This window comes from Sander lucioperca, chromosome 10 (genome assembly GCF_008315115.2).
Source record: "Sander lucioperca isolate FBNREF2018 chromosome 10, SLUC_FBN_1.2, whole genome shotgun sequence".
In the NCBI taxonomy this organism is placed as follows: domain Eukaryota; kingdom Metazoa; phylum Chordata; class Actinopteri; order Perciformes; family Percidae; genus Sander; species Sander lucioperca.
This window is the reverse complement of record NC_050182.1, coordinates 14,879,995-14,905,882: the sequence shown is the minus strand read 5'-3', so window position 1 is coordinate 14,905,882 and position 25,888 is coordinate 14,879,995. Positions and strand designations below refer to the sequence as shown.

The 25,888-nt window shown below is 37.0% G+C and overlaps 1 protein-coding gene across 1 annotated transcript in view; it reads left to right on the top strand.

Moving 5' to 3' along the window:
* LOC116060966 overlaps window positions 1-25,888 on the top strand; it is a 51,235-nt gene that overhangs the window by 15,038 nt on the left and 10,309 nt on the right. The window contains exons 11-24 of the mRNA XM_036006558.1: window positions 11,438-11,726; window positions 12,012-12,055; window positions 12,234-12,522; window positions 13,492-13,539; window positions 13,853-13,896; window positions 14,478-14,766; window positions 15,053-15,096; window positions 15,276-15,564; window positions 16,530-16,577; window positions 20,521-20,564; window positions 21,143-21,431; window positions 21,634-21,662; window positions 23,256-23,541; window positions 25,697-25,740. Of these exons, the coding sequence (XP_035862451.1) occupies window positions 11,438-11,726; window positions 12,012-12,055; window positions 12,234-12,522; window positions 13,492-13,539; window positions 13,853-13,896; window positions 14,478-14,766; window positions 15,053-15,096; window positions 15,276-15,564; window positions 16,530-16,577; window positions 20,521-20,564; window positions 21,143-21,431; window positions 21,634-21,662; window positions 23,256-23,541; window positions 25,697-25,740 (2,076 nt within the window). The remainder of the gene's footprint in view (window positions 1-11,437; window positions 11,727-12,011; window positions 12,056-12,233; window positions 12,523-13,491; window positions 13,540-13,852; window positions 13,897-14,477; window positions 14,767-15,052; window positions 15,097-15,275; window positions 15,565-16,529; window positions 16,578-20,520; window positions 20,565-21,142; window positions 21,432-21,633; window positions 21,663-23,255; window positions 23,542-25,696; window positions 25,741-25,888) is intronic.

The following is a 25,888-nucleotide window of genomic DNA, read 5'->3' as shown; positions in this document are numbered from 1 at the left end:
AAACAAAAGTGAAATGCGTTTCTAATGCTTTAATATTTTAAAAGTTGTACAACTATGGGAATAAAGTCGTACTTTAGGGAATAAAAATATAAAAAAAAAAAACATTATGAGAATGAGAATGTTGAGACAAAAAAAGTCTACCTCAAACAGTAGACCCTTTTCTGCCAAATTTAACTTCTTAACAAGTTGATATAAATAGTCAATTTCTTAACGTAAGTGACTCTAACTGAACTGGCGGTAATGGTCTCAGACTTTGCTGATGTGGGTTTGTTGTGATAATTTTTTCTCAGATGTACGACTTTATTATAATGACCATTTCCTCAGTGACTATTCTTTAAAGCAACACTAGAGAACTTTTCCTGCTTAGGTCCCCCTACAGCTTAGAAGCGGAATTGTCCCATTATGTCTCATTCAAACTACAGATCTGCTACCCGATCTGGAAAACTTGCATAGTGCGGTTATAGCTGGTAGAGAGCCGCAAAGCGAATGCAGAAGTGCTGTTCACCCTGTTACAAGTTAATGGACCACTGAAACCAAACATTATTTTAAGTTACAAAAAGTTCTCTAGTGTTGCTTTAAATCATACATTTTATTTTTTCCCAATAGTGACCCTAATACTCTATTGTTAAAATCATATTGTTTGTTCATGAATGTACTTTAAATTACGGATAGAAAATGTTTGCCACTGTAACCTTGAAGCAGCTTTGTGCTTATATTGATTTTTTTTTCCAGACAGTGGACAAAAAGAAGGAGAAAAAAGGATACAAAAGAATCGAAAAGCCACGCCCAGACAAGTACCTGAAAATGCAGCAGGGTTTCAAACTCGCAGCAGACATAGACATGGCAAAAATTCTCCCAGAGGTACAGTTTGCAACATCAGTTAAATCTGTGAACATAGTGAATACTGATTCAGACATATAAGATGCTGTAGGGTCATAGCAATTGTTTTTTTGACACTGTCATAGTTCTGTTCGTCAAGTGGGAGATCTAGTAGGAATCAGAAATTTCATGACGTCTCTGACTTTGAATTGCAACCTGGCAACTGATGTGATTGCGATTACATTTTGGTCAATTATGGTCTAAACAATATGATGTGAACCTGCCATAACACACAAGGAAAAGACACAAGTGAAAAACAGATACAGTTAAGGGAACTCACATGTATCCTTCGGTCCGTTTTTGAAGCAAAGGCTGGAACACCTGTTTCTACTCAGGTTAATTGGCTCAGAACAGTGAACTCAGATGGGGAGACCTAGAACCAGTTTGTGCCTCTCATGTATTAGTGTTACATTCAAGTCACAAAGCTAATCATCAGTTTCTGTAAAATATAAAACCCAGAAGTTTGTTTAACAACACTTTGTTTAACAACACAACAAACACTTGTTCTAAAAGTATTTAAAATTGTGAGCTGACTAGTGTCATATAAAATATATGACATCAATGTGGCATATCAGTGTGTGGGCATACATAGAAATCAAGTTGTGTAGAAAGTCAAGATGTTTAAACTTCAGGCACTGTCACCTTAGAGTTCAGCCAAATGCAAATTGCCCCACAGGTATGAAGTGAATAAATAATACTAAGCAGATTGAACACAGACAGTAAATGGTCTATGAGAGCAATGCTGCAGTTATAGTCTCATAATATTGCATAAAACAAGGCACATCACTACAATAATGACTTCTCTATTTAAATATTAGAAAACATGATGTCTCATTGTTTGTGTTGGCCATCCATGCACATTTGTAAGTGTTGCCAACATTCTCATTACTAAGGCCCCAAAAACGAGCCTAGTTACAAATCTATTGACATTTTGGCCACACATTAGCTACTTCAAGAGAGTCGTAAATACAGCAGCTTTGTTTAGAGTGGGCCTTAATTCCTGCGTTCAGTGTGTGCCAGAGAGCAGAGGCATGTTCAGTTGACCACACAGCAGCCAGACAAACCACCATCACTAAACAATTTAGTTTGACCAGAGAACTCCTTTACTCCTGTATAAGATTTACCTTGACTCTAACTTTGTCAAAGTCTAACTACTCTCGCTTTTATGTTATTTTTTTACACAGAAAATAACCCTCAGATACGATAGCCAAGATCCAAATTTCTATGAAGTGTTCATTGAGAATCCAGACACAAACTTCCACCTTACACTCTCACCCCTTAACAAAAAGAAGAAGGGTAAACCACAGTGTGAACCCGTATGGATCTGTGAAATTCAAAAAGGTCAGTGGTTATTAAACAATATTACCTTCATACATGTACATATGTCACTTGAGCTGTAGACTAGAATTTAATAATGTTAATGTACAAAAACTCAATAAAATACCAATTACAAAAAAACAATATTACCTTCACTATATGTGAAACATAATGCATTATTATTATGCATAATGCATTATTATTATGCATAATGCATACAAGAAAGATATATGTAAATGAAAGAGAGCCGAATCACAATTTTAGGTCCAATTCCAATGCATACTCAATATGGACTTGCTGCTCTGTGCATGAAATAATTTGGCTGTATTTGATTAATGTGTTTACATGTCATTGATTACATGATAATGAGGGGAACTTCCAGTTTACTTCATTTCATAGAAGCCTATAAAGGGGCTCTAGGCGATTTATGGGTATTGGAACAGACCCATTGGTTAAAAAAAACAAACAGTTATATTAATGGCGTTTATGTGGGCTCCACCTTGTCTCACTAATGGCTCCTACTGGCTCTTATAATTCAAATATAAATAAACATTATTACATTAAAGAAAATGAGAAACCAGTGTATGCACTACAATTGTTTTATTCATCTAAAGTGTCTTGTTATTGAACCTTTTGTTGTGAATACAATACATGAAACCACAATATCAGCAATCATTTTTTGTTCTGTATTTTATTTCAGTTGACTATCAAAACTCTGCCGATTCAGAAGGTAAGATGTTGCATATAATGAGTATTTATAAGAATTGCACTTTGAAATTTCAGTCACAACATGACAATTCTTTCTATTAGAATAAAGACAATTTAATTAATGTTTAATATTGGGCCTCTGTTCGTATTTTTGAAACCAAAGAGATGACTGTAGGATCTGGAAGACTTAGGGATGACAGATGCAAATTGGATTTAGCTCGATGTTGTGCAATAAATGTATTATGCAATGTTTATAAAAATAAATAAACATATTAATAAAATGAAAATTAGATAAGCGTCCTAGTATGTACCTCAGCAGTATCGTAGATTCTGAGTTGCTGTTTTTTTTACTTCACATCAGACATTTTAAACAAACAAACTGTCTTTGCCTGAATTCACAAGTCTTAACAGGGCCGGCTATTTGGTGTAGTATTCTGGTACTTTGGTTTGCCTGCTGTTGTATTTTTGTTATTAATGCATGAAGTTTAGAACAAATACATTTAGTATGCAGTTGTCATTTCATGTGCAGCTGCAAAATGATCAACTGTATTATGAATATATCAAATATTGTATATATTTTCATTACATTTGTATGATATAAGTGATACGTCGACAAGTTTATGGTCAACGGGAAGACCACACAAGGGTTAACAGTTTGTACGATCAGTCGTATTCGGTTGCAGAACATTTAAACCTTAAAGTCTGCTTGGTAAACTAGAGACAACTGACAACGTTGAATAGAATAGAACATGTTGTGCTCTTTTTTTTTTAATTTACGATAAGTTAGGCTATTTAAATTTAAAATCTCTTAAACTAGCCCGCTTCATTTATACTTTCGCTTTCGAGCAGATGCTGCCTGATGCAATATAGCAGGGGCGGGAACAATGCACAAAATGCATGTTGGGGGGGCACTAGTGTGCATTAGTTACCTATATGTAGGGCAGCCTACTGTGTCAACACTAACAGGCCTAGGCCACTGTTTCTTCCTCAGAGTCAAAATGGACAAAAACATACGGTAGGCATAACTGAACAGGTTTCCAGTAGTCGTGATAACTGGTTGAACAGGATTTCAAATTTATTACATAATGGACCCAAGAATGGGAAGAGTGCCACACTGTGTCAAATCACAGCAGGAACACAGAACACTGTTGTATCTACGCTACACATACTGCATCCACCCAGTGCCTTATTTTGTTCTTTGTAAATATGTGTGCATTAAGTCATTATTAATTGCAATTTGAAATACAGGATTAATGTTTCTTTTATTTATATTATCTAACGTGTATACTTTCTATTTTTTGCAGAGGAAGAGACGGTTGGACAGTCCTCACAACTTGGTTCCAGTGGCAGTAAGTTATCCTCCTGTTGATGTTTTTTTACCTACATTACAGAATAGCTTTTGTAGGAAATGAGTGTCATTGGTTTTGAATTTCACATTAAAGGAATACTTTCCTACTTTCCTTATCCTCAAAATGACCATTCGTGTTTCAATTGAGTGTTGTGTTGAATTCATGAAGAAAACATTGTTATTGTCGCATGCCTCCATGGTGAACGGAGAATCAAAAAATGGAGAAAAGTCTTGATACGTTGAAGTATTATAGGGGTCCGCCTTTAACAACAGCAACACTATATCAAAACATTAGTTTACAAACTCTCACACACTCCATGCAGTATAATCCATAATCCATGCTGAGAACTTTCCAAACACATGCATTCTCGCTAAAATCTTACTATTTATAACACTTCTGCCACTTGTCCAGTACTGGTCTGAGAAGCACTTGCAGAACCAGTGATGTAAATAGTAAGATCTTAGCGAAAATCCATGTGTTAGGGAAATACTGAGCATATGACTGGAAAAACGAGATTTATACTGCATGAGACAAAGTCTGTACCTATTTTAGTCTTCTATTTTTACAGTGAAAGAAAGCTTTTTGTTTGCAGTAGTAATAGCATGGTATACAGTGGTGTGCATAAACACCATACTGGTCCATTTTTATGCAATATTAATTTTCCCTATATTTGTTTCAGCTGCAACACCCTCACCTGGACCAACTGGTGTGAATACCACGGCCGACGGTGGGTGCACAGGTTGTGTTGGATGATTAGACTAGACCAAACTTGTTCGTAACAGAGCACAGGCTCAAGAGTAATGAATAGATAAGTACTGCATGGTGTTATGAAATTTCAATAAATTGTTTGACACTTCAATCAATACCACTCTAATGTCTCTGCATTAAGAATAGAGCTAGAGCCAGCCAGCTAGGTTAGTGTAGCTTAGCTTAGCATAAAGACAGAAAACGAAGGGACACAGCCTGGCTCTTTCCAAAGTAAAAACGACCTGCCTCATGACGCTAAAGCTCGCTAATTAACACGTTATATCTTGTTTGCAAAAAAAAAAAATACTTTGGGCAGGCTAACTTTTCTTATGTGCTTCTAGTCATTATGCTAAACTAAGCTAAATGTCTCCTAACGTCTTATTTAGCGTACAGACATGAGAGTGGTATTGATTTTCTCATCTCACTTTTGGCAAGAAAGCCAAAAAGTGTATCTCCAGAAATGTCGTCATAAAAAGTTAAGATGTATGAGCTTTACCGAATGACATTTGGAGAATACGTCATTTCATAACTGTAAGATGAAGACTTTACTCTTTTAGATGTAGTTTGAATCTAAAATTATAAATCCACTATTTGAAAATGTTTTCTTCTGTCTAAAACACAGCTGTAGGAGTCATGTTTGGGTTTAATTTTATCCACATTAGCTGTAACAACAGTATGTACTCGTACTCATCCTGGGGACCCCCCCCCCCCTCCCCATGCAGTTACAATGCTTCGGTGAATGCAAAACACAAAAAACTGAGCTATGAAATCACTGTTACAGAATGTTAAGTCCTTTTCTTAGATATGTTTTAAGTTGGCTTCATGCCATCGTCAAATCCTGTCAGTCATTGTAGAGTCATGTTTTCCCTTTTTCCTCAGGCAAGCACTTTGTGGATAAATACAGAATCAAGCTGATCGAGAGAGTGAGCAACATTGCAGCCATTTTGGATGAGCTCCTCGAGGAGGATGTCATCCAAGAAGAGACGTATGATAAAATCAGGGTTCTGCCTACCTGTCAGGATAAGATGAGGGAGCTCTACTCTGGTCCCCTGAAAGCTGGTGGAATAAAGGTCAAAGATAAATTCTACACCATCCTTGAGAAAAAGGAGCGGTTTCTAGTTGATGAGCTCAAGGAAATGAAGTGATTGTTATAATGAAATCCATGTTTAGACCAAACATACCGTCTACCTGAAGACATGTTTTATACAATAACAATGGGGAATTAATAATGTTAATGCTATCTCTGTGGGGGCTTTTGAAAAAGATTTTTCCACATATGTTTAATCAGAGCTTTTGCCCTTAATTTTAATCTTAAGTTAGTAAGAAATCTTTTTTAATGACATGAGATCTCATGTAAAATTTAACATTTGCAGAATCAGATTCTGCAAATATTTATCAGACAATCATGTAAGAAATGAATTAATGTTCTCAATGTTTTTATCCAACATACCAAATGAGAGCATGTAATGAGTCTGTTTTAACATAATCATTTTATGTAAATGAAAACATGCTAGATCATAAATGATTATCCATAAGTTTTGCATGTAAAGCCCATTTGACCTTTCATATATGCCAACATACTGTATGTTTTATCTTGTTTAATCACCTTTATTATGCCCAATAGGAATAACTTTACTTTTGTTCTATTCTATTCTATTTTCTATTCTTCTGTTTTGAAATTTAAATACATTTATAATACGATCTTCTGTTGCTATGTGTAGTTCTTACATTTGAAGTGATTGAGTGTCTTAAAACTATGGTGACAATATACTGATCTAGGCTAATAGTGTTCAAATGCGTGCCCATCATTCCCTTCAGGTTATTTTAAAATGTGCACATAGATCTTAACATCTATTTAGTTATGTAATTGTTCAGACGGATCCTTACTGATATGTTTCACAACTTTGTGATTAATGTGCCTAACCCTTTCTCAAAACCTTTTCTTCACACATGCCAATAAGAACTTAGTTGTTTGTTGTTTCTTGCAAACGCCGTCCTCAATTTTTATGATAGAACTGTATTGAAAGCCGTTCCTTCTCTGACATTTGGATGAAGAACTGTGCTGCCTGCGGGATCTCTGAAATGTTATGAATGTTAATGTGATGAGAGGCGTGAAAACACTTCTATCTTTCCTCTTGTCTGACAGCAACTGAGGTGAGTTTTGCTGTTTTCAGCGTTTTACTCATAAAATATCTGTATCTGGTATCTTTATTTTAAAGGGGAACTGCAGCGATTTTACTCATCAAGTGAATGAGTGAGTGCTGAGTAGACTAAAAGATGTAGACTAGGCTATAAAGCATTGTGTGGCTCTAGAGGGAGCTGTGATAAATTATGTCGGTTGGGGGTGAAGAGTTTAAGTCAAGTTTACAAATTTAATTTTTGCTTATTTTGCTGTGTGTGTATTGTGTTTGATTTCCATATTTCAGATTCAGATTTTTTTTAACTCAGCCTTCTTATTTTAAATCCTCATATTTCAGTAGAATACATATTGTGGAAGCATTTTCTAAAAAATGAATTAAAAAATAGTAGCATTTGACAGTAAAATGGGCGTAGGTAGGTTTGAGGAGGATGTTCCCCTACACGACTTCAGACCATCTGAAACTAGTCTTCAGCTTGAAGGTGCTGGGAGCCAAAGATAGAAATGTGAATGCATTTGAAACTGTTTCCAAAAGTCCACAGATACTGAAGCAGAATTACTGAAGAAAGCAGACAGACAGAGACACTGGGTGAGTTGTATTTCCGCGTCCAGCATGAACACCACTGGAGATCGGAGCTGCTTTAAGCTCGTTTAACGTGACATAACATTACATAGATGAACAGCAGTTAGGCAGTATTAACTTAAACAAGTGGTCGGACTGCAGCTCGAACAACTGAAGCCACAAGTTGTTTTTAAAACAATAACGTTAAGTCACAACGTTTGTCTGGTTCTTTTTTTACTTTCACTTGTACGGTTCTGCTTCATCTAGCCTCGAATGACAGCAGTTAGGCTACTAAGTGATATAATGAAGTAACCCTTTGGTGCTCTGTGTGTGTTTGAACGTGTGGGTAACGTTTGAAAACTAAACGGCCACGCTAGGCTAATTATCTAGCATCATAGTTCTACTGCCACAAAACTAAACAAAATTGGCCTGGAAGTCAATTTTCGACCTAGGAAGCAGTAGTTTGACAACTTTTAACATCGCCATGACGACTAAGCAATCTTTATCTGCTGATGAAGACCCTGAGATGCGGTTAAAAGCTCAGGAAAAAGTGAAATAGATCTGGCTTTTGTAATTGTTTAGTAGGCTATACACCTTCATAGCTGTGGCGAAGACGATGCTGTTATGAGTAGCCTACAACTGTCTCACTCCTGGTTGTTCTGACCAATTCATTTGCAATTAGAAATGAGTATGAGAAACATTCAATAGGGCTGCAAAGAGTAGCCTACCCTTATATGAGTTTTCTACACTTTTAGGCTACCATTTCTTTCAATTCTGTTTTACAAATATGGTGGCAAAATGTCAGGTGCTTGTTGTGGTAGTTTTGATGTGTTAGATATGTACTTTTTAAGATTTTATTAAGTTATAAGGTTATAATCCCTATAAGTTATTATAGTTATACTAGCCCTACTTTTATTTATATAAGGACAATGCTGATAGACACATTCCTTCATGGACTTTCTTCTGTCTTAATGGATTTTCCCCCACCCTGCTGTAAAGCTCAGGCAATCCATAAGTCAATTGACTCTAACAATATCTGTAACTATGTTGATGATTATTAATGGTTCAATTAATAAAGTCATTTATAAAGAAAAAAAACAAACAATCTATGGTGCCAGCTTCTTAATATGAGGCTTTTCTGCTTTTCTCGGTTTTATATAATTGGAAATTGAATATCTTTTGGTTTTAGACCGTTAGGTGGAGAAAACAAGCAATGTGACGACATCACCTTGACATTAATTGAGAAATGGTGATGGGCATTTTTCTCTGTTTTGACAATTAAACAATTAACCGAAAAAAGAAATGTAATTAAAATAATCATTACTTGCATCAGAAGCTCATTATGTGCCATGTACTTCTGTTGTAGCTTATTTTGCTTCATTGACCTTTCTTTATTGATTTTTACAGCTTCTTGATCCTCAGCAGCAGTAACTGATGTGAATACAATGGCGGAAGGTAGGTGCACAGCTATTATTATTTTTACGTGAGTCTTCTCAAGGCCTGTCACTGAGTGCAAGTGGTCTACAACAATCCAAACGTAAACACTGAATCTGACGAGAAAACTTCTTTCCTCATTTTCCACATAGTTGAACCATGGAAGGATTTATTAAGGAAAATAATACAAACTGACATTGAAGAGCTTTACAAAATGCCTTTACAATTACATTTTTAAAGTTTTTTTTCTTCAAAACTGTTGCATCAAAATAAAGAGTATTGTTCCTTTTGTTCACATGCCACTGTAACAACAATAAATTCCAAAGAAATACATTTTCTGGTTTTGAATTATTTGATGCATTTTAGTTTGCTGCACTTTTTATGAGATATATCATGATGCATATTATCTCTGAACAAACAACTTTGGCTTACGTTTCTCTCCCTCTTTCCTCAGAGCTCTTTGTGGATAAACATCGAGTCAAACTAATCCAGAGAGTGACAAACATTGCACCGATTCTGGATGGACTCCTTTTATATAATGTTATCGATAGAGAAAGTTATGATGAAATCATATCAATCCCTGATTCTCAGGAGAAGATGAGGGCGCTCTATCGTGGGCCTTTGAAAGGAGTTCAAGCAAAAGAAATATTCTACAAAATCCTGAAAGAAAATGAGCCACATCTGATCAGTGATATTGATGAGAACGTCATGGAAAAAGTGCAAGTAAGTAAATCTTTAGCAATTTAAAGTAAGTGTGGATATCGCAGGTTCTACCTCTCATATAATCACTGTTTCTGAGACTCAGTTGGTAAATACAATTGAGAATGAACACTTTAAGTGAATAATATACAGTTTATAAATATACTATTTTGAATAAAAGTCAAACTTTTAAAAACCCAACAGATCATATAACTACATTTTGTAAAACATTTCTTAAATCCTCAAAGGAATCCTTTACTTAATTATGATATTCTAAAATCTGGTCATTGTGAAAGCCATAGGCTATATATTCACATTCAGTGAACCATCGTGCCCTGTATGGAAGAATTCAGCTCTTTCCTTTACGGAATAAATATTACATTTTTAAAATAAATTAATCTTGGCGATAAAAACAAGAAGAGCCTCATGTCAATAACTCTGGTATTAATGAAATACAAATCCATCAGTTTCCAATCATGGTAGTAGATCACACACAAACAGCATACATCCTATCCTGCATATACTATATAAAATGTCCTTTTAATCTTCCAGGTAGAAACAATGACGACTAAGAAGATGTTTTTTGAAACGTTGAATGATCTGGTGCAGAGATTATCAGACATCAGCTTAGGGACCAAAGGTAAGGCAAAGAAAAACAGACATAATATGGAATTATGTATATTATTATGTAGAAATAGGAAAGTACATCAGATGGGCTAAAAAATCATATAATAATATAATAATCAGATATTGTGCATATTGCAATAACAAAACTGTTATTAATTAATTATTATTATGTTACTTTTATAGGGGGTTTAAGTGTCACTTTGGGATTAAATATTGTAATATAAATGCTAAGAGAATAAATTACTAATAGATGTTTTTCTATTTCTTTTCTCCTCAGAGAAACAGCAGCCTTCACTGATCCAGAGAGTGAGTAATGTCACGTCACTCTGACTTTACACACTTTTATTTACTAGATGAAGACTAAAAATCATCTTCATCTTGAAATTATTGTTGATGATACAAATCAAATATAAATATTAGTTTTCTCACATAAATAAATCGCATAATGAACACATGAGGTCTTAAGCATGAATGTTATTTACCAACATTAATAATTTGTGTTATATCGACCTCCAGGGGAATAATATAGTTTGTTCTCTTGATTTGTTTTCTAACTTTCACAGCGAGAGAAATTCACAATATTTTAAAAACATAAAAAAAAGAAGAAAAGATAACAACAACAATAATAATAATAATAATTGGTGTGTTTATTTTTATATTAGATATCGAATATGTGCTATAATACAGTATATAGTAAATGTGCAACTGGTTAAACAGCAACTCTGTTGTAAAATGAAGAGGCTCATCGCAGTTTTTGTAGTATAATCTCTGAAAGAGACACACCCAGGAAGTAAAATTATAGTCACAATCCTGTTTTTAAAAATAAAATACTGAAGATTAAAGAGAATCACCTTGATGTTACTCAAGAAATGCACACAAATACACATAAGGTACATAAGATCAATTGGACAAATATCATTAATTACATCATCACCTTGTGCACTTTTGCCCGATTAACATTTCCTCTGAATTTACCAGGTGGAAACGATGGCGTCTGTTATAGAGCTGCTTTTGGAAACACTGAAAGAGTTGAGAGACGGAGAGCTCCAGAAGTTCAAGAAGGTCCTCGTGAGTCAAACTGACTTCTACAGACATTTCTCAGACGCCCCATGGATGCTGTGGGAGTCAATAGACAGACAGGACATAGTGTTTTCAGTGGTGGAGATCTACGGCCAACAGTCTGTGGAGAAGACCAAGGAGGTTTTAAAGAATATGAAGAGGACTGATCTGGTGCAGAAGTTGTCAGACAGCAGCTCAGCACCCAAAAGTAAGACAATAAAGTCAAAGCCAAAACATCTCTCATATGTTTATCTTGTTCTCTTTACATTATCAATATTGATTTATAATTACTTAAAATGTAGAGAAAAAAGACATTTTAAAAGACATAATTTGGTGTACAAAATATATTTAATGACTAAAATATCTGAATTTATACTGCTGATTAGGTTTAAGTGTAATTCTGGGTTGACATCTTTGTATTGTGTGTGTGTTTTTTTTAAACAGTAATGCCACATGCCGTTTACTTGTTTTTATTTCTTTCATTTCTCCTCAGAAAAACACTCTGTGGATGAACACCTGTCTGCACTGATCCACAAAGTGAGCAAAGTCATATCTGTCTGACCATGCAGAGGGCAGCTTTTATTCAATAAGATTCAGGTTTAAAATCATATCAAACAGAACCAAAACTGAGATGCCACCTTCATTTGTACAGTGATAGTTACAGCCTGGAAATAATTGGAAATTTTCTCTATGAACATATACTTGTACTTTCCAGGTGGCAACAATGAGTGCTGTTAAAGAGCTGCTTTTGGAAACACTCAGAGGTTTGAGTTCCAAGGAGATAGAGAAATTCAAGTGGTTGCTGAAGTTCACGATCTTCCAGAGGGGCGTTCCAAACACCTTATGGAGACGACTGCAGTTCACTGTTAGGGCAGATGAACTGGTGGATGGGATGCTGGAGATCTACGGTCAACAGTCTGTGGAGATGACCAGGGAGGTTTTAATGGAGATGAAGAGGACTGATCTGGTGCAGAAGTTGTCAGAGACCAGCTCAGGAACCAAAGGTAAGATATAGAAGACAACTGTCACATTAATACATCATGAATATATGGTTAGAAAATCAGCAGCTTATTGCATAATGCAATGCAAAAACACCATGTAGATGGGCCATGACAGCAAACATACCAAAGGGTTGAATCAACACCTCTCAAACAGTCTCAAAAAAAACTTAACAATGTAAGCTTCAGAGAGGTAGTTGTCCCTCGTCTTAAAAATTAAATTATATTTAATATTTAATTTTTGAAGTAGCTAATTAAACAAATTCCATTTACTGGTGCATAATAAAAAATAAAATAAAACCTATATATGAACTTAGACAAAGATTACTTCAGAGGTGAATGTTTTGGAAGTTAAAGTAAAGCTGTTCTGAGGGGTTAATGAATCTGCTGACTTTGGTCCTTTTTTATAAATGTGTTTTTAAAAGTCTCTAAACATCTTTTCTTTAAAATAGTTATTTTTATTGGGCCACATGTTCTTGTTTGTTTTTTGATCCACTGAATTTGTGCATTTTGAGCTCATTAATATCAGTCTTGTATTGTATATGGCCAGATAGGAATTTGGCTAATGTTGTCTACATAATTTGACATGAATCTGTTGAAATGCCTTTTGTAAAGCTTTGATTTGATGTATACTACGCTCCACTAAGGAGTCAGATAGACAATGTATGAGGTAGATTATTACAGTGTTTTCTCACTGATTCCCTCTGTGATCTCTGTAACCATGGCTTCCTCCTGCCTTCAGTCCACACAGCTGAAATTGAGTTTGTAAAAACTACTGAAAAACTGGTAAACTGGAAACTGGCCAGCAGCAGGGTGTCCGAATTTCTGACTTTGAGGAAAATTTAGTTGTATGTTGTTCAGAAATAACCAATAATTAATACATTTTATAAATAATACATGTTATTCTCAGGATTCAGTATTATATTCAGGACAATTCTATTATTGCAATTACAGTTGTCTTTTAATGTGTTGCAGCTGCAGGATCATCAGCTGAGGCATCGGGTGTGAGTACCACAGAGAAAGGTATGTGCCCTATAACAAAATATAAACGTTAAAATACTAATAATATATAACAATAAATATTATTCCTTCAACTAAGAATAAAGCTTCCTCAAAGCCCTGTAGTTATTTAAATTTACATTTTAGTGTATGAACCTTTAACATTGTTTAATAGCAAGTAAGACAGTTTCATCAAGTGAAACCGATTTTTATGACATTAACTAGATTTTATGTAAATTTTACAATTAATCCTTTACATTATAATTGTTATACTCTGACAGTGTCTGATTATTAAGCCTGATGTTAAATCAATCATTTATATTTCCTTTCTCCTCAGAGAAACTCTCTGTAGATGAACATTGGCCTGCACTGATCCAGAAGGTGAGAATGTCACACCTGTCTGACTGGTAACTAAAGCTGAAACAAACAAAAACAATCAGCTGATCAACAGAAAATAAATCCTGTTTTAATAATTGATTAATCGTTAAACACTATCTTCTAGCACAAATGCTAAATACTGTTAGGATCTTCTGCTTTTCTCTGTTTTTGTATCATTGTAAACTTAATATTTTTGGGTTTGGGCTGTTAGCCAGACAAACCAAGACATTAGAAGATGTCACCTTGGACTTAAGGAAGTTGGGATGGGTATAATTAAACATTTTCTGACATTTTATAGACCAAATGATTAATTGAAAAATCTCAAATTAAATCATAATAAGTGTACATGTATAAATTAAGATATGTATATTTGTACAAGCAGTTTGTAAAAACTGTTAGTATGTGATCCATTGGACAAATATTATCACTTGTTTCTTCACCTTGTGTGATATAACTGATGTACTCTGACCACATCCACATTTCTAAAACACAGACATTGATGAGATGTGAACAGAAAAATCTGTAATCATCCCAGCTGAGAAATTGCACTTTTGCCCGATTAACATTTCCTCTGAATTTACCAGGTGGAAACGATGATGTCTGTTATAGAGCTGCTTTTAGAAACACTGAAAGAGTTGAGAGATGGAGAGCTCCAGACGTTCAAGAAGGCCATTGTGAGTCAAACTGACTTCTACAGAAATTTCTCAGACAACCCATCGATGCAACAGGGGTCAACAGACAGACAGGACATAGTGTTTTCAGTGGTGGAGATCTACGGCCAACAGTCTGTGGAGAAGACCAAGGAGGTTTTAAAGAATATGAAGAGGACTGATCTGGTTCAGAAGTTGTCAGACAGCAGCTCAGCACCCAAAAGTAAGACAATAAAGTCAAAGCCAAAACATCTCTCATACGTTTATCTTGTTCTCTTTACATTATCAATATTGATTTATAATTACTTAAAATGTAGAGAAAAAAGACATTTTAAAAGACATAATTTGGTGTACAAAATATATTTAATGACTAAAATATCTGAATTTATACTGCTGATTAGGTTTAAGTGTAATTTTGTGTTGACATCTTTGTATTGTGTGTGTGTTTTTTTTTTAAACAGTAATGCCACATGCGGTTTACTTTTTTTATTTCTTTCATTTCTCCTCAGAAAAACACTCTGTGGATGAACACCTGTCTGCACTGATCCACAAAGTGAGCAAAGTCATATCTGTCTGACCATGCAGAGGGCAACTTTTATTCAATAAGATTCAGGTTTAAAATCATATCAAACAGAACCAAAACTGAGATGCCACCTTCATTTGTACAGTGATAGTTACAGCCTGGAAATAATTGGAAATTTTCTCTATGAACATATACTTGTAATTTTCCAGGTGGCAACAGTGAGTGCTGTTAAAGAGCTGCTTTTGGAAACACTCAGAGGTTTGAGTTCCGAGGAGATAGAGAAATTCAAGTGGTTGCTGCACTTCACGATCTTCCAGAGGAGCGTTCCAAACACCTCATGGAGAGGACTGCAGCATAGTGTTGGGGCAGATGAACTGGTGGATGGGATGCTGGAGATCTACGGTCAACAGTCTGTGGAGATGACCAGGGAGGTTTTAATGGAGATGAAGAGGACTGATCTGGTGCAGAAGTTGTCAGAGACCAGCTCAGGAACCAAAGGTAAGATATAGAAGACAACTGTCACATTAATACATAATAAATATATATGGTTAGAAAATCAGCAGCTTATTGCATAAAGCAATGCAACGCCACCATGTAGGGGGGCCATGACAGCAAACATACCAAAGGGTTGAATCAACACCTCTCAAACAGTCTCAACAAAAACTTAACAATGTAAGCTTCAGAGAGGTAGTTGTCCCTCGTCTTAAAAATGAAATTATATTTAATATTTAATTTTTGAAGTGGCTAATTAAACAAATTCCATTTACTGGTGCATAATAAAAAATAAAATAAAACCTATATATGCACTTAGAGAAAGATTACTTCAGAGGTGAATGTTTTGGAAGTTAAAGTAAAGCTGTTCTGAGGGGTTAATGAATCTGCTGACTTTGGTCCTTTTTTATAAATGTGTTTTTAAAAGTCTCTAAACATCTTTTCTTTAAAATAATTATTTTTATTGGGCCACATGTTCTTGTTTATTTTTTGATCCACTGAATTTGTGCATTTTGAGCTCATTAATATCAGTCTTGTATTGTATATGGCCAGATAGGAATTTGGCTAATGTTGTCTACATAATTTGACATGAATCTGTTGAAATGCCTTTTGTAAAGCTTTGATTTGATGTATACTACGCTCCACTAAGGAGTCAGATAGACAATGTATGAGGTAGATTATTACAGTGTGTTCTCACTGATTCCCTCTGTGATCTCTGTAACCATGGCTTCCTCCTGCCTTCAGTCCACACAGCTGAAATTGAGTTTGTAAAAACTACTGAAAAACTGGTAAAGTGGAAACTGGCCAGCAGCAGGGTGTCCGAATGTCTGACTTTGAGGAAAATTTAGTTGTATGTTGTTCGCAAATAACCAATAATTAATACATTTTAATACATTTTATTTTCAGGATTCAGTATTATATTCAGGACAATTCTATTATTACAATTACAGTTGTCTTTTAATGTGTTGCAGCTGCAGGATCATCAGCTGAGGCATCGGGTGTGAGTATCACAGAGAAAGGTATGTGCCCTATAACAAAATATAAACGTTAAAATACTAATAATATATAACAATAAACAATAAATATTATTCCTTCAACTAAGAATAAAGTTTCCTCAAAGCCCTGTAGTTATTTAAATTTACATTTTAGTGTATGAACCTTTAAAGGAATACGCCACCGTTTGTTGAAATTGGTTATTCACCGTCTCCTCTATATTTAGGTCGGCAAATGCATTTTTGTCTCAGTGCATGCATTGTCTTAGTCCGGCGCCGCCGCTGCTAGCTTAGCTTAGCGTAATGAATGGAATCCTTTGTTGCCGTTAGCATGTCCTGAGTAAAAGTGACCCAACAACAAAAACAAAACCTAATTACTTCATGTGGCCTGCGTATTCACAACGAGTAAAAATAGCAATGCAGATTAAGACTAGACGATTCCTAGGCAGATATTGACTTGGGACTATATTGGGTGGAAGTAGGCTACAGCCGAAGCACTGCTACTCGGGCACAGAGATATCAGCAGCCCGCGGGGCTCTGCGTACGGCGCAAAGTCACTGTTTCTGGGTTGCTGGACAACCAAATGCTGCTGCCCTGACTGAGCTCTGCGGGGCTCGGCGGGCCGCTGCCCGTCCAGTAACCCAGAAACAGTGACTTTGCGCCAGTGTTACGGTTTAACTGTTTTTTTTATATGTGTTGCAGGTGGGGCTGCACCGCTGCAGTAAACTATTCTGATCAATTCGCCTCTTTTTCACAGTAGTTTTGGACCCAACAGACATACATGAACAAATGAGCCGTTTGCGTTCCGAAAATATCTCTCTTTGTCTGGCGCAAGGGGGTAAGCCTCTCCTCGGACCGCAAACCTCCTATGGCGCCATTTTAATGCTACAAAGCGATCACCCCCCCGTTAGCATTCCATTGACTGCCATTCATTTTGGAGCCACTTTGACAGCAAATAACTTTACATCTGAAGCGTTTAAAGACTTTACCGTATTTTTCGGACTATAAGTCGCTCCGGAGTATGTCGCATCAGTCAAAAAATGCGTCATGAAGAGGAAAAAAACATATATAAGTCGCACTGGACTATAAGTCGCATTTATTTAGAAATTGATTTCACAAAATCCAAGATCAAGAACAGACATTTAATCTGGAAAGGCAAGTTATTCAACTACACAGTAGCACACAGAACAAGGGGCTGATTACGGTAGGTGTCCGGTATGTTAACGTAACACATTAACAGTTATTCAACCATACAACAGAATACAGAACAACTACCAGGGCGTGGAGACGTAACTGCACCGTTGACGTGCATCTACATCTGTGGACTCGTTCCTACAGCTCTCGCCATCTTGCTTTCAGCGCACAACTAGCTTTCTTTGTTTCCTTCATTGCAGTAAGAGACACCTTTTCGCCAGTCCCTCACAAGTTTCTCTCTCACTCCAAACTTTCTTTCTGCTGCTCGATTACCGTTTTCGGCTGCATATTTTACTACCTGCAGTCACCTGCAGTTTCTTTTCTTTCTCAGTTGTCTCTAGAAGCAGCATATAGTTGTCAGAAGCCTAGAGCGCCCTCTGGCGGCTTTAGACGGTAATGTTTTCAGCATGAAATAACATTGAAAAACGTGAAATTATAAATTTTTTGATATATAAGTCGCACTTGACTATAAGTCGCAGGACCAGCCAAAGTATGAAAAAAAGTGCGACTTATAGTCCGGAAAATACGCTATTTGTCCATTGTTTATTTCTAAAGAAACATGACAATGTATAAAAGGCTCCATTACCTTGTACCTCACGTTATGGCTCCGTAGCAGACGTTTTTATAAAAATAGGCTAACGATTGTGTCATAACCACGCGACGTACTGTCGCATAGTAGAGAAATTACCATATAGTACAGGAGAAGCGCGCAGGCAGTTTTGTCTCACATTAGCTGTTTAAGTGTAATTACTAATGTTAACTATCATTTTAGTGATCAATAATTAGCCTGTGCCTATGTTATCTCCTTACATATACCTATGCTCTCCATCTCTGCAAGATTGGGAATGATTGAGATTTCTCTTGGCACAGCTACCAGAAGACTTACAACTTTCAGACAGGTTGCTTATGTCACATTTACATTGTCTCTCTCAGTTGGAGACTGTGCAGTAACGCTCAGCCATCACTGGAAAAGTGCTTCTAACGGCCTTCACTGGTCTCCGTCCAGAGCAACGGAATCTGTTGGTCCATTATATATACAGTCTATGGTCTGGCGAGTGTGACGTAGTGTGTCACTACCACGGTCTCTGACTGTAAACCACGGACACACCGATTTTTTTTTTAGATTATCTAGTGACATTCACGCTTCAGTTAGTTATAAAACTGTGTCCAACCTATAGATAGGCCTATTATAGATAACTAACAAGCTAACAACAAAGACACGAGCACAAACCTGATATTTCACCTTTCCACACCTGCGCCTAGCTAATATCCAAATCGCTATAAAATGGGAGTTTGACAGTCATGTCCAGAGAAACGTATTTTCAATTGCTCTGTATGTCTGGCACATATTGCAGAATTGACTAATAATGTTGACTTGAATTGAAGTGGCAGGAGTTTGATCCAGTGTGGGTTCAATAAAGTCTATCTTATGTTATTGAATGTCTGAATATCTACAATATAATTATTAGGAAACACTACAATTACAGATATCTACAATCCAATTGTTAATAGTTATCTTAATTTTAGATATTCATAATGAAAAAAAAAAAACATTCCGAATATTGTGTAATTTGAAATATTCAAAACTTCACTATGCCTAGTAAAAATATTCACAAAGTAGAAGCCAGCTTCCAAATTCTTCTTTTATTTTGGTGACACATTTGAGTCAAAGGGTTTTACAGAGGGAATTTTATTTTAGATATATCCTTTTATCACTGTATACATCAGAATATGGTGTCAACAGCCATAAAACATCAATTTTCACCACGTTTTTAGGTATAAAATGTTACATAAATTAGGTTATGAATATCTGAACAAACCCCTCTGTACATGCCTTCATAAGTAGGAGTGAAACTGGAAAGCTTGGTGTATGTAAGTGCTGCTGAAGTTGAGTTCTCTGACTCAAAGTATGAGAAAACCCCATTTTGAGAAAATGGCCTTCAAAGATATAGATTACAAAATCCCACACATTTTGCAAGACATTACATGTAGATACAGTGTTGTTTTAACGGTGAAGTGTTTACTAATGTAAATGTCACAAGTCGATCTGGGTGTCTCCGTGGCTTGCAGTGAGTGCACACTCGCCAGACAACGGATGATATTTCGTAACGACAACGGCTAATGTTTGCATGAATGTCTGTCGGGACCAGAATTAATGCTCAGCAACTCGTTTCTATCGTCAGGTTTATTTCCTGGTTAATCGGGAATGGGTCCTGAAAGGCCACGCCTACACCACATCTGACTCTATCAACAGTTAATTAAAAAACCAGTTAACCTGTAACACTGGCCGCAGAGCCCCGCAGATCTCAGTCAGGGCAGCGGTATTTGGTTGTCCACTACGCAGATACAGTGACGTTGCCGGCCGCAGAGCCCCGCGGGCTGCCAATATCTCTGTGCCCGAGTAGCAGTGCTTCGGCTGTAGCCTACTTCCACCCAATATAGTCCCAAGTCAATATCTGCCTAGGAAATTGTCTAGTCTTAATCTGCATTGCTATTTTTACTCGTTGTGAATACGCAGTCCACAAGAAGTAGGCCTAATAAGGTTTTGTTTTTGTTGTTGGGTCACTTTTACTCACGACATGCTAACGGCAACAAAGGATTCCATTCATTACGCTAAGCTAAGCTAGCGGCAGCGGCAGTTCAACAAATGGTGGCGTATTCCTTTAACATTGTTTAATAGCAAGTAAGACAGTTACATTATAATTGTTATACTCTGACAGTGTCGGATTATTAAGCCTGATGTTAAATCAATCATTTATATTTCCTTTCTCCTCAGAGAAACTCTCTGTAGATGAACATTGTCCTGCACTGATCCAGAAGGTGAGAATGTCACACCTGTCTGACTGGTAACTAAAGCTGAAACAAACAAAATCAATCAGCTGATCAACAGAAAATAAATCCTGTTTTAATAATTGATTAATCGTTAAACACTATCTTCTAGCACAAATGCTAAATACTGTTAGGATCTTCTGCTTTTCTCTGTTTTTGTATCATTGTAAACTTAATATTTTTGGGTTTGGGCTGTTAGCCAGACAAACCAAGACATTAGAAGATGTCACCTTGGACTTAAGGAAGTTGGGATGGGTATAATTAAACATTTTCTGACATTTAATAGCCCAAATGATTAATTGAAAAATGATCATCAAATTAAATCATAATAAGTGTACATGTATAAATTAAGATATGTATATTTGTACAAGCAGTTTGTAAAAACTGTTAGTATGTGATCCATTGGACAAATATTATCACTTGTTTCTTCACCTTGTGTGATATGTACTCTGACAACATCCACATTTCTAAAACACAGACATTGATGAGATGTGAACAGAAAAATCTGTAATCATCCCAGCTGAGAAATTGCACTTTTACCCGATTAACATTTCCTCTGAATTTACCAGGTTGAAACGATGGCGTCTGTTATAGACCTGCTTTTGGAAACACTGAAAAAGTTGAGAGACAGAGAGCTCCAGAAGTTCAAGAAGGTCATTGTGAGTCAAACTGACTTCCACAGACTTTTCTCAGACGACCCATGGATGCAACGGGGGTCAACAGACAGACAGGACATAGTGTTTTCAGTGGTGCTGACCTACGGCCAACAGTCTGTAGAGAAGACCAAGGAGGTTTTAAAGAATATGAAGAGGACTGATCTGGTGCAGAAGTTGTCAGACAGCAGCTCAGCACCCAAAAGTAAGACAATAAACAAAACAAAACATGTTAAAATCATACAACTCGTTCTTAAAATGTCTCATACTTTCCCTCAGTTACGTAATATTATTCTCTTTACATTATAAATAATACGATTTATGATGTAGAGAAAAGAAGACTCATCTGGTGTAGAAAATGTATAGTGAGTTCACTTACTGATGACTTTTACCACTTTTCTCCTCAGAAAAACACTCAGATGCACTGATCCAGAAAGTGAGTAATGTTAACATCTGTCTGACTTTAAAGGTCCCATGACATGGTGCTCTTTGGATGCTTTTATATAGGCCTTAGTGGTCCCCTAATACTGTATCTGAAGTCTCTTTTCCAAAATTCAGCCTTGGTGCAGAGTTACAGCCACTAGAGCCAGTCCCACAATGAGCTTTCCTTAGGATGTGCCATTTTCTGTGTCGTAGTAGCTTTAAATGCTATTGAGGAGGAGAGAGGGGGGGCAAGGTGGAGGGTGGGGGTGTGGCCTTGACCAACTGCCATACTTCGCTTGTTTGCAAGCCATGATGTCTCTCTCTTTCTCATGGCGGGCCAAATTCCCTGGGCGGGCAAAGCAGAGAAAGGTGAGGTAACCTTGCTCCTTATGACATCATAAGGAGGAGATTCCAGATCGGCCATCTGAGCTTTAATTTTCTCAAAGGCAGAGCAGGATACCCAGGGCTCGGTTTACATCTTTCGCCATTTCTAGCCACTCGGGAACCATAGGCAGGCTGGGGGAACTCATATTAATGGGAAAAAAAAACATCATAAAGTGAAATTTTCATTTCATGGGACCTTTAAAGAACACATTTTTCATGATGAACAGATGCAGGTTAAAAACTATCATCTTTTTTTGAAAATGTTTTTTGGGGCTTTTCCGCCTTTAATGGACAGGACAGGTGAGAAAGGAGAGAGAGAGGGGGGGGAAGACATGCCGGAAATCATCACAGGTCAGAGTCGAACCCTAGACCTCTGCGTTGAGGCTTAAACCTCTAAATATATGTAGGCTCTGCCTGCTCTACCCACTGAGCCAAGCCGGCCACCATCTGAAACATTTTAAATAATGGTACGACCCAAACTTAAAATTTATTTATTTATTCTCACAGAACTGAAGCTGCCTTCAGGTCGAGCCTTGTAGCAGTAATTTCATCTATAATTAACAATAGAATTCCTTTACCACTGACGATGAGATGAAGAAATAATAGCATTTACTTTTTTTTTATTGAGTTCTGAGTTGAAAGTCCGAATTCTGTGATTAAAGTCAGAATTCTGACTTTAATCACAGAATTCTGAGAAAAAAGTCAGAAGTCAGAACTCAAATACATTTTTCACATGTGGCCCTAATCCTCTTCTGTATGGCTGACCTTTTTTAACAGTAAAGAGAACTTTAAAAGTTTAAACATCAAATAAACATATATTTATAATACTTTAAACCATTTTTAAAGCATTAAACAAATTCAAAACATAAAATAATGAAGATAGTTCCTTTGAGTCACTGCGACTCATTTTAGTGTTTTTGAAAAGAGTTGCAGCCTGTAAATTAAAAGAAAACAAATAACCAGTTTATAAGAAATAAAGGGAAGAATTGAGTCATCTTTTGATTTTTACTCTGTGTTTCTAAAAAACAAAAAACATACTAATCAGTAGAAAAAGTGAACAAACGGTCATCAATACAATGGCAATGACAAAATGAATCAATACCTTGTGTGATCTAGCAGGAACACCCACGTCTACACTAACATTGATGAGATGCAAAGAGACACATTTGTAATTGTCCCAGTGGATTAAATATATGTCCCATTATTGTATTGTTTATTTCAGGTAGCAACAATAGCAGCTATTAAACAGCTGCTTATGGAAACTCTGAATGATTTGAATAATGAGGAGCTCTGGGAATTCAAGCGGTCCCTGAAGTGGTTTTTCTCCCAGAAGAACCTCCCAGACAGCTCATGGATGTTGATTGACCCAGAATACAGAGCACAAATAGTGGATCTGATGTTGGAGATTTACGGCCAGCAGTCTGTAGAGGTGACCAGGGATGTGTTCATGGTAATGAACCGGACTGATCTGGTGCAGAGGCTGTCAAAGCCCAGCTCAGGACTCAAAGGTAAGACAGAGAAGACATAACAACTGTAGCATTACATAATCTCACATGTCTCATAAATACATTTTATAATTCATAAAATAAAAATCTAAATCAGCTTGAGTACAAACATCACCAATGTGAAATATAAAAAAACTGGGAGCAGGGATCAATAAATCATTAATTAAATCAACAACAGTCACAAAGCCTCAACCAAAATTTGAACGTAATGAGTTCAGTATTTGTTACAAGACTTTTGTGTTGTTTAAGATTTGATGTGAATTTCTTTTATTAGGACCCGAGCGCCGACAGCGGCGAAGGCCCTATTGAAACTGAAGGAATTATTTTCCCGGCAAATGAATTGGCTTTTTGAGGGGCTTAACATATTCAAAAACTCACCAAATTTGGCGGTCGCATCAAGTCTGGTGAAAATTTACGTATTTTAAGGGTTTCGGGAATATGCGTGCAAAAATGGCTCGCTAGCGCCCCCTACAATGTTAAAAAAATTGAGCCCCTGCAATGCGTTTAACGTAGACTCACGAAACTTGGTACACATATGTATCATGTCAAGATGTACAAAAAACGTCATTGAAGCCATACCCTAAGCCCAACAGGAAGTCCGCCATTTTGATTTCAAAGTTCGAAATTAGTGCGATTTTGGCCATTTCCACATGTCGTACTTTAACGAACTCCTCCTAGAGATTTCATCCGATCAACTTCAAATTCGGTCTGTACCATCTTAAGACATTAAAGATGAAAAGTTGTTAAAAGAAAAACTTTTCGTCATAGGGCGTGGCCGTGGCGGGGCGGCCATTTTGTGCGTTTCGCCGCCGAAACAGGAAGTGGGTGTAACTAGAGTGTACATTGTCCGATTGGCTCAGGATTCATAAGAGTCCAACCCTGAGGACAAATAAAGGCCGATATTTACTTAAAGTCATAGCGCCCCCTAGTGGCAACAGGAAGTAGGCCTAAAAGTCAAGGTGCTATACTTTAACAAACTCCTCCTAGAGATTTCATCCGATGTACTTCAAACTTGGTCTCTATCATCCCAACACCTTAAAGATGAAAAGTTATTAAAAGAAAAACTTTTCGTCTGACGGTGTGGGCGTGGCGTGGCGGCCATTTTGAGTGTTGAGCGATGAACAAATAAATTGTTGTAACTTGAGTGTACGTTGTCGTATCTATCCGAAAATTCTCACGATTGACAAGGGTCCAGGCCTGAGGACACCTACAAGCCATATTTGACTTTTGGTCATAGCGCCCCCCGCTGGCAACAGGAAATGCGCCTTATATGACAAACATCATCCGATTTACATGAAACTTAGAATGTGTGGTCTATATGTGATAATGAGCCGGCTTCTATAATATAACCACGCCCACTTACTCAGGTCACGCCCCCTTTCATAACATTTGTATCGTTTAAGGTAGAGTCTTGTGTGAGGTGTCATTGAACTCACCAGAGAGTTGCTTCTTCATTGGTGATGGTTTGGCCCGCCCCTATGCTTAAGCCACGCCCCTTTCATAACATTTGAACCGTTTAAGGTAGGGTCTTGTGTGAGGTGTCATTGAACTCAGCAGAGAGTTGCTTCTTCATTGGTGATGTTTGGCCCGCCCCCTATGCTTAAGCCACACCCCCTTTCATAACATTTGAACAATTTAAGGTTGACCATTGTGTGAGGTATCAGTGAACTCAGCAGAGAGTTGCTTCTTCATTGCTGATGGTTTGGCCCACCCCCTATGCTTAAGCAACGCCCCCTTTCATAACGTTTGACCGATTTAAGGTTGACCATTGTGTGAGGTATCAATGAACTCAGCAGAGAGTTACTTCTTCATTGGTGATGGTTTGGCCCGCCCCCTATGTTCAAGCCACGCCCCCTTTCATAAATGCTGACCCATCTAAGGTAGAGTCTTGTGTGAGGTATCATTGAACGCAGCAGGGAGTTCCCTTTTCATTGGTGACGATTTGCGGTGTCTGAGTGCCGCGCAATTGCACGGTCGCAAGGAGCGGCGACCGCCGGTGACCCCGACACGCGTAGAGGAGCGAGGGCCCGTGCATCGCTGCTTGCAGCTTTAATTTTATTTCCTTTTTAAAGCAGTTGAGATTTATTAAAGTTGATTATACTCTCTTGGTTAAAGTAGATTATAACCCTGAGTCATTTTAAATGTCTTTTCTCCTCATAGAAACACTCTGTGGATGAACATGGACCTGCACTGTCAGAGAGAGTGAGTCTGACTTTACACATTACAGCTTTCATTCAATAGATGCAGGTTGAAAAACCATCCTCATGTTGATCAATATAAATGATGATTAAAAACCAACCACGTGTTTTAAATCGGATGATTCTCACAGTGTTTAGGTTTAGCTCTTTAG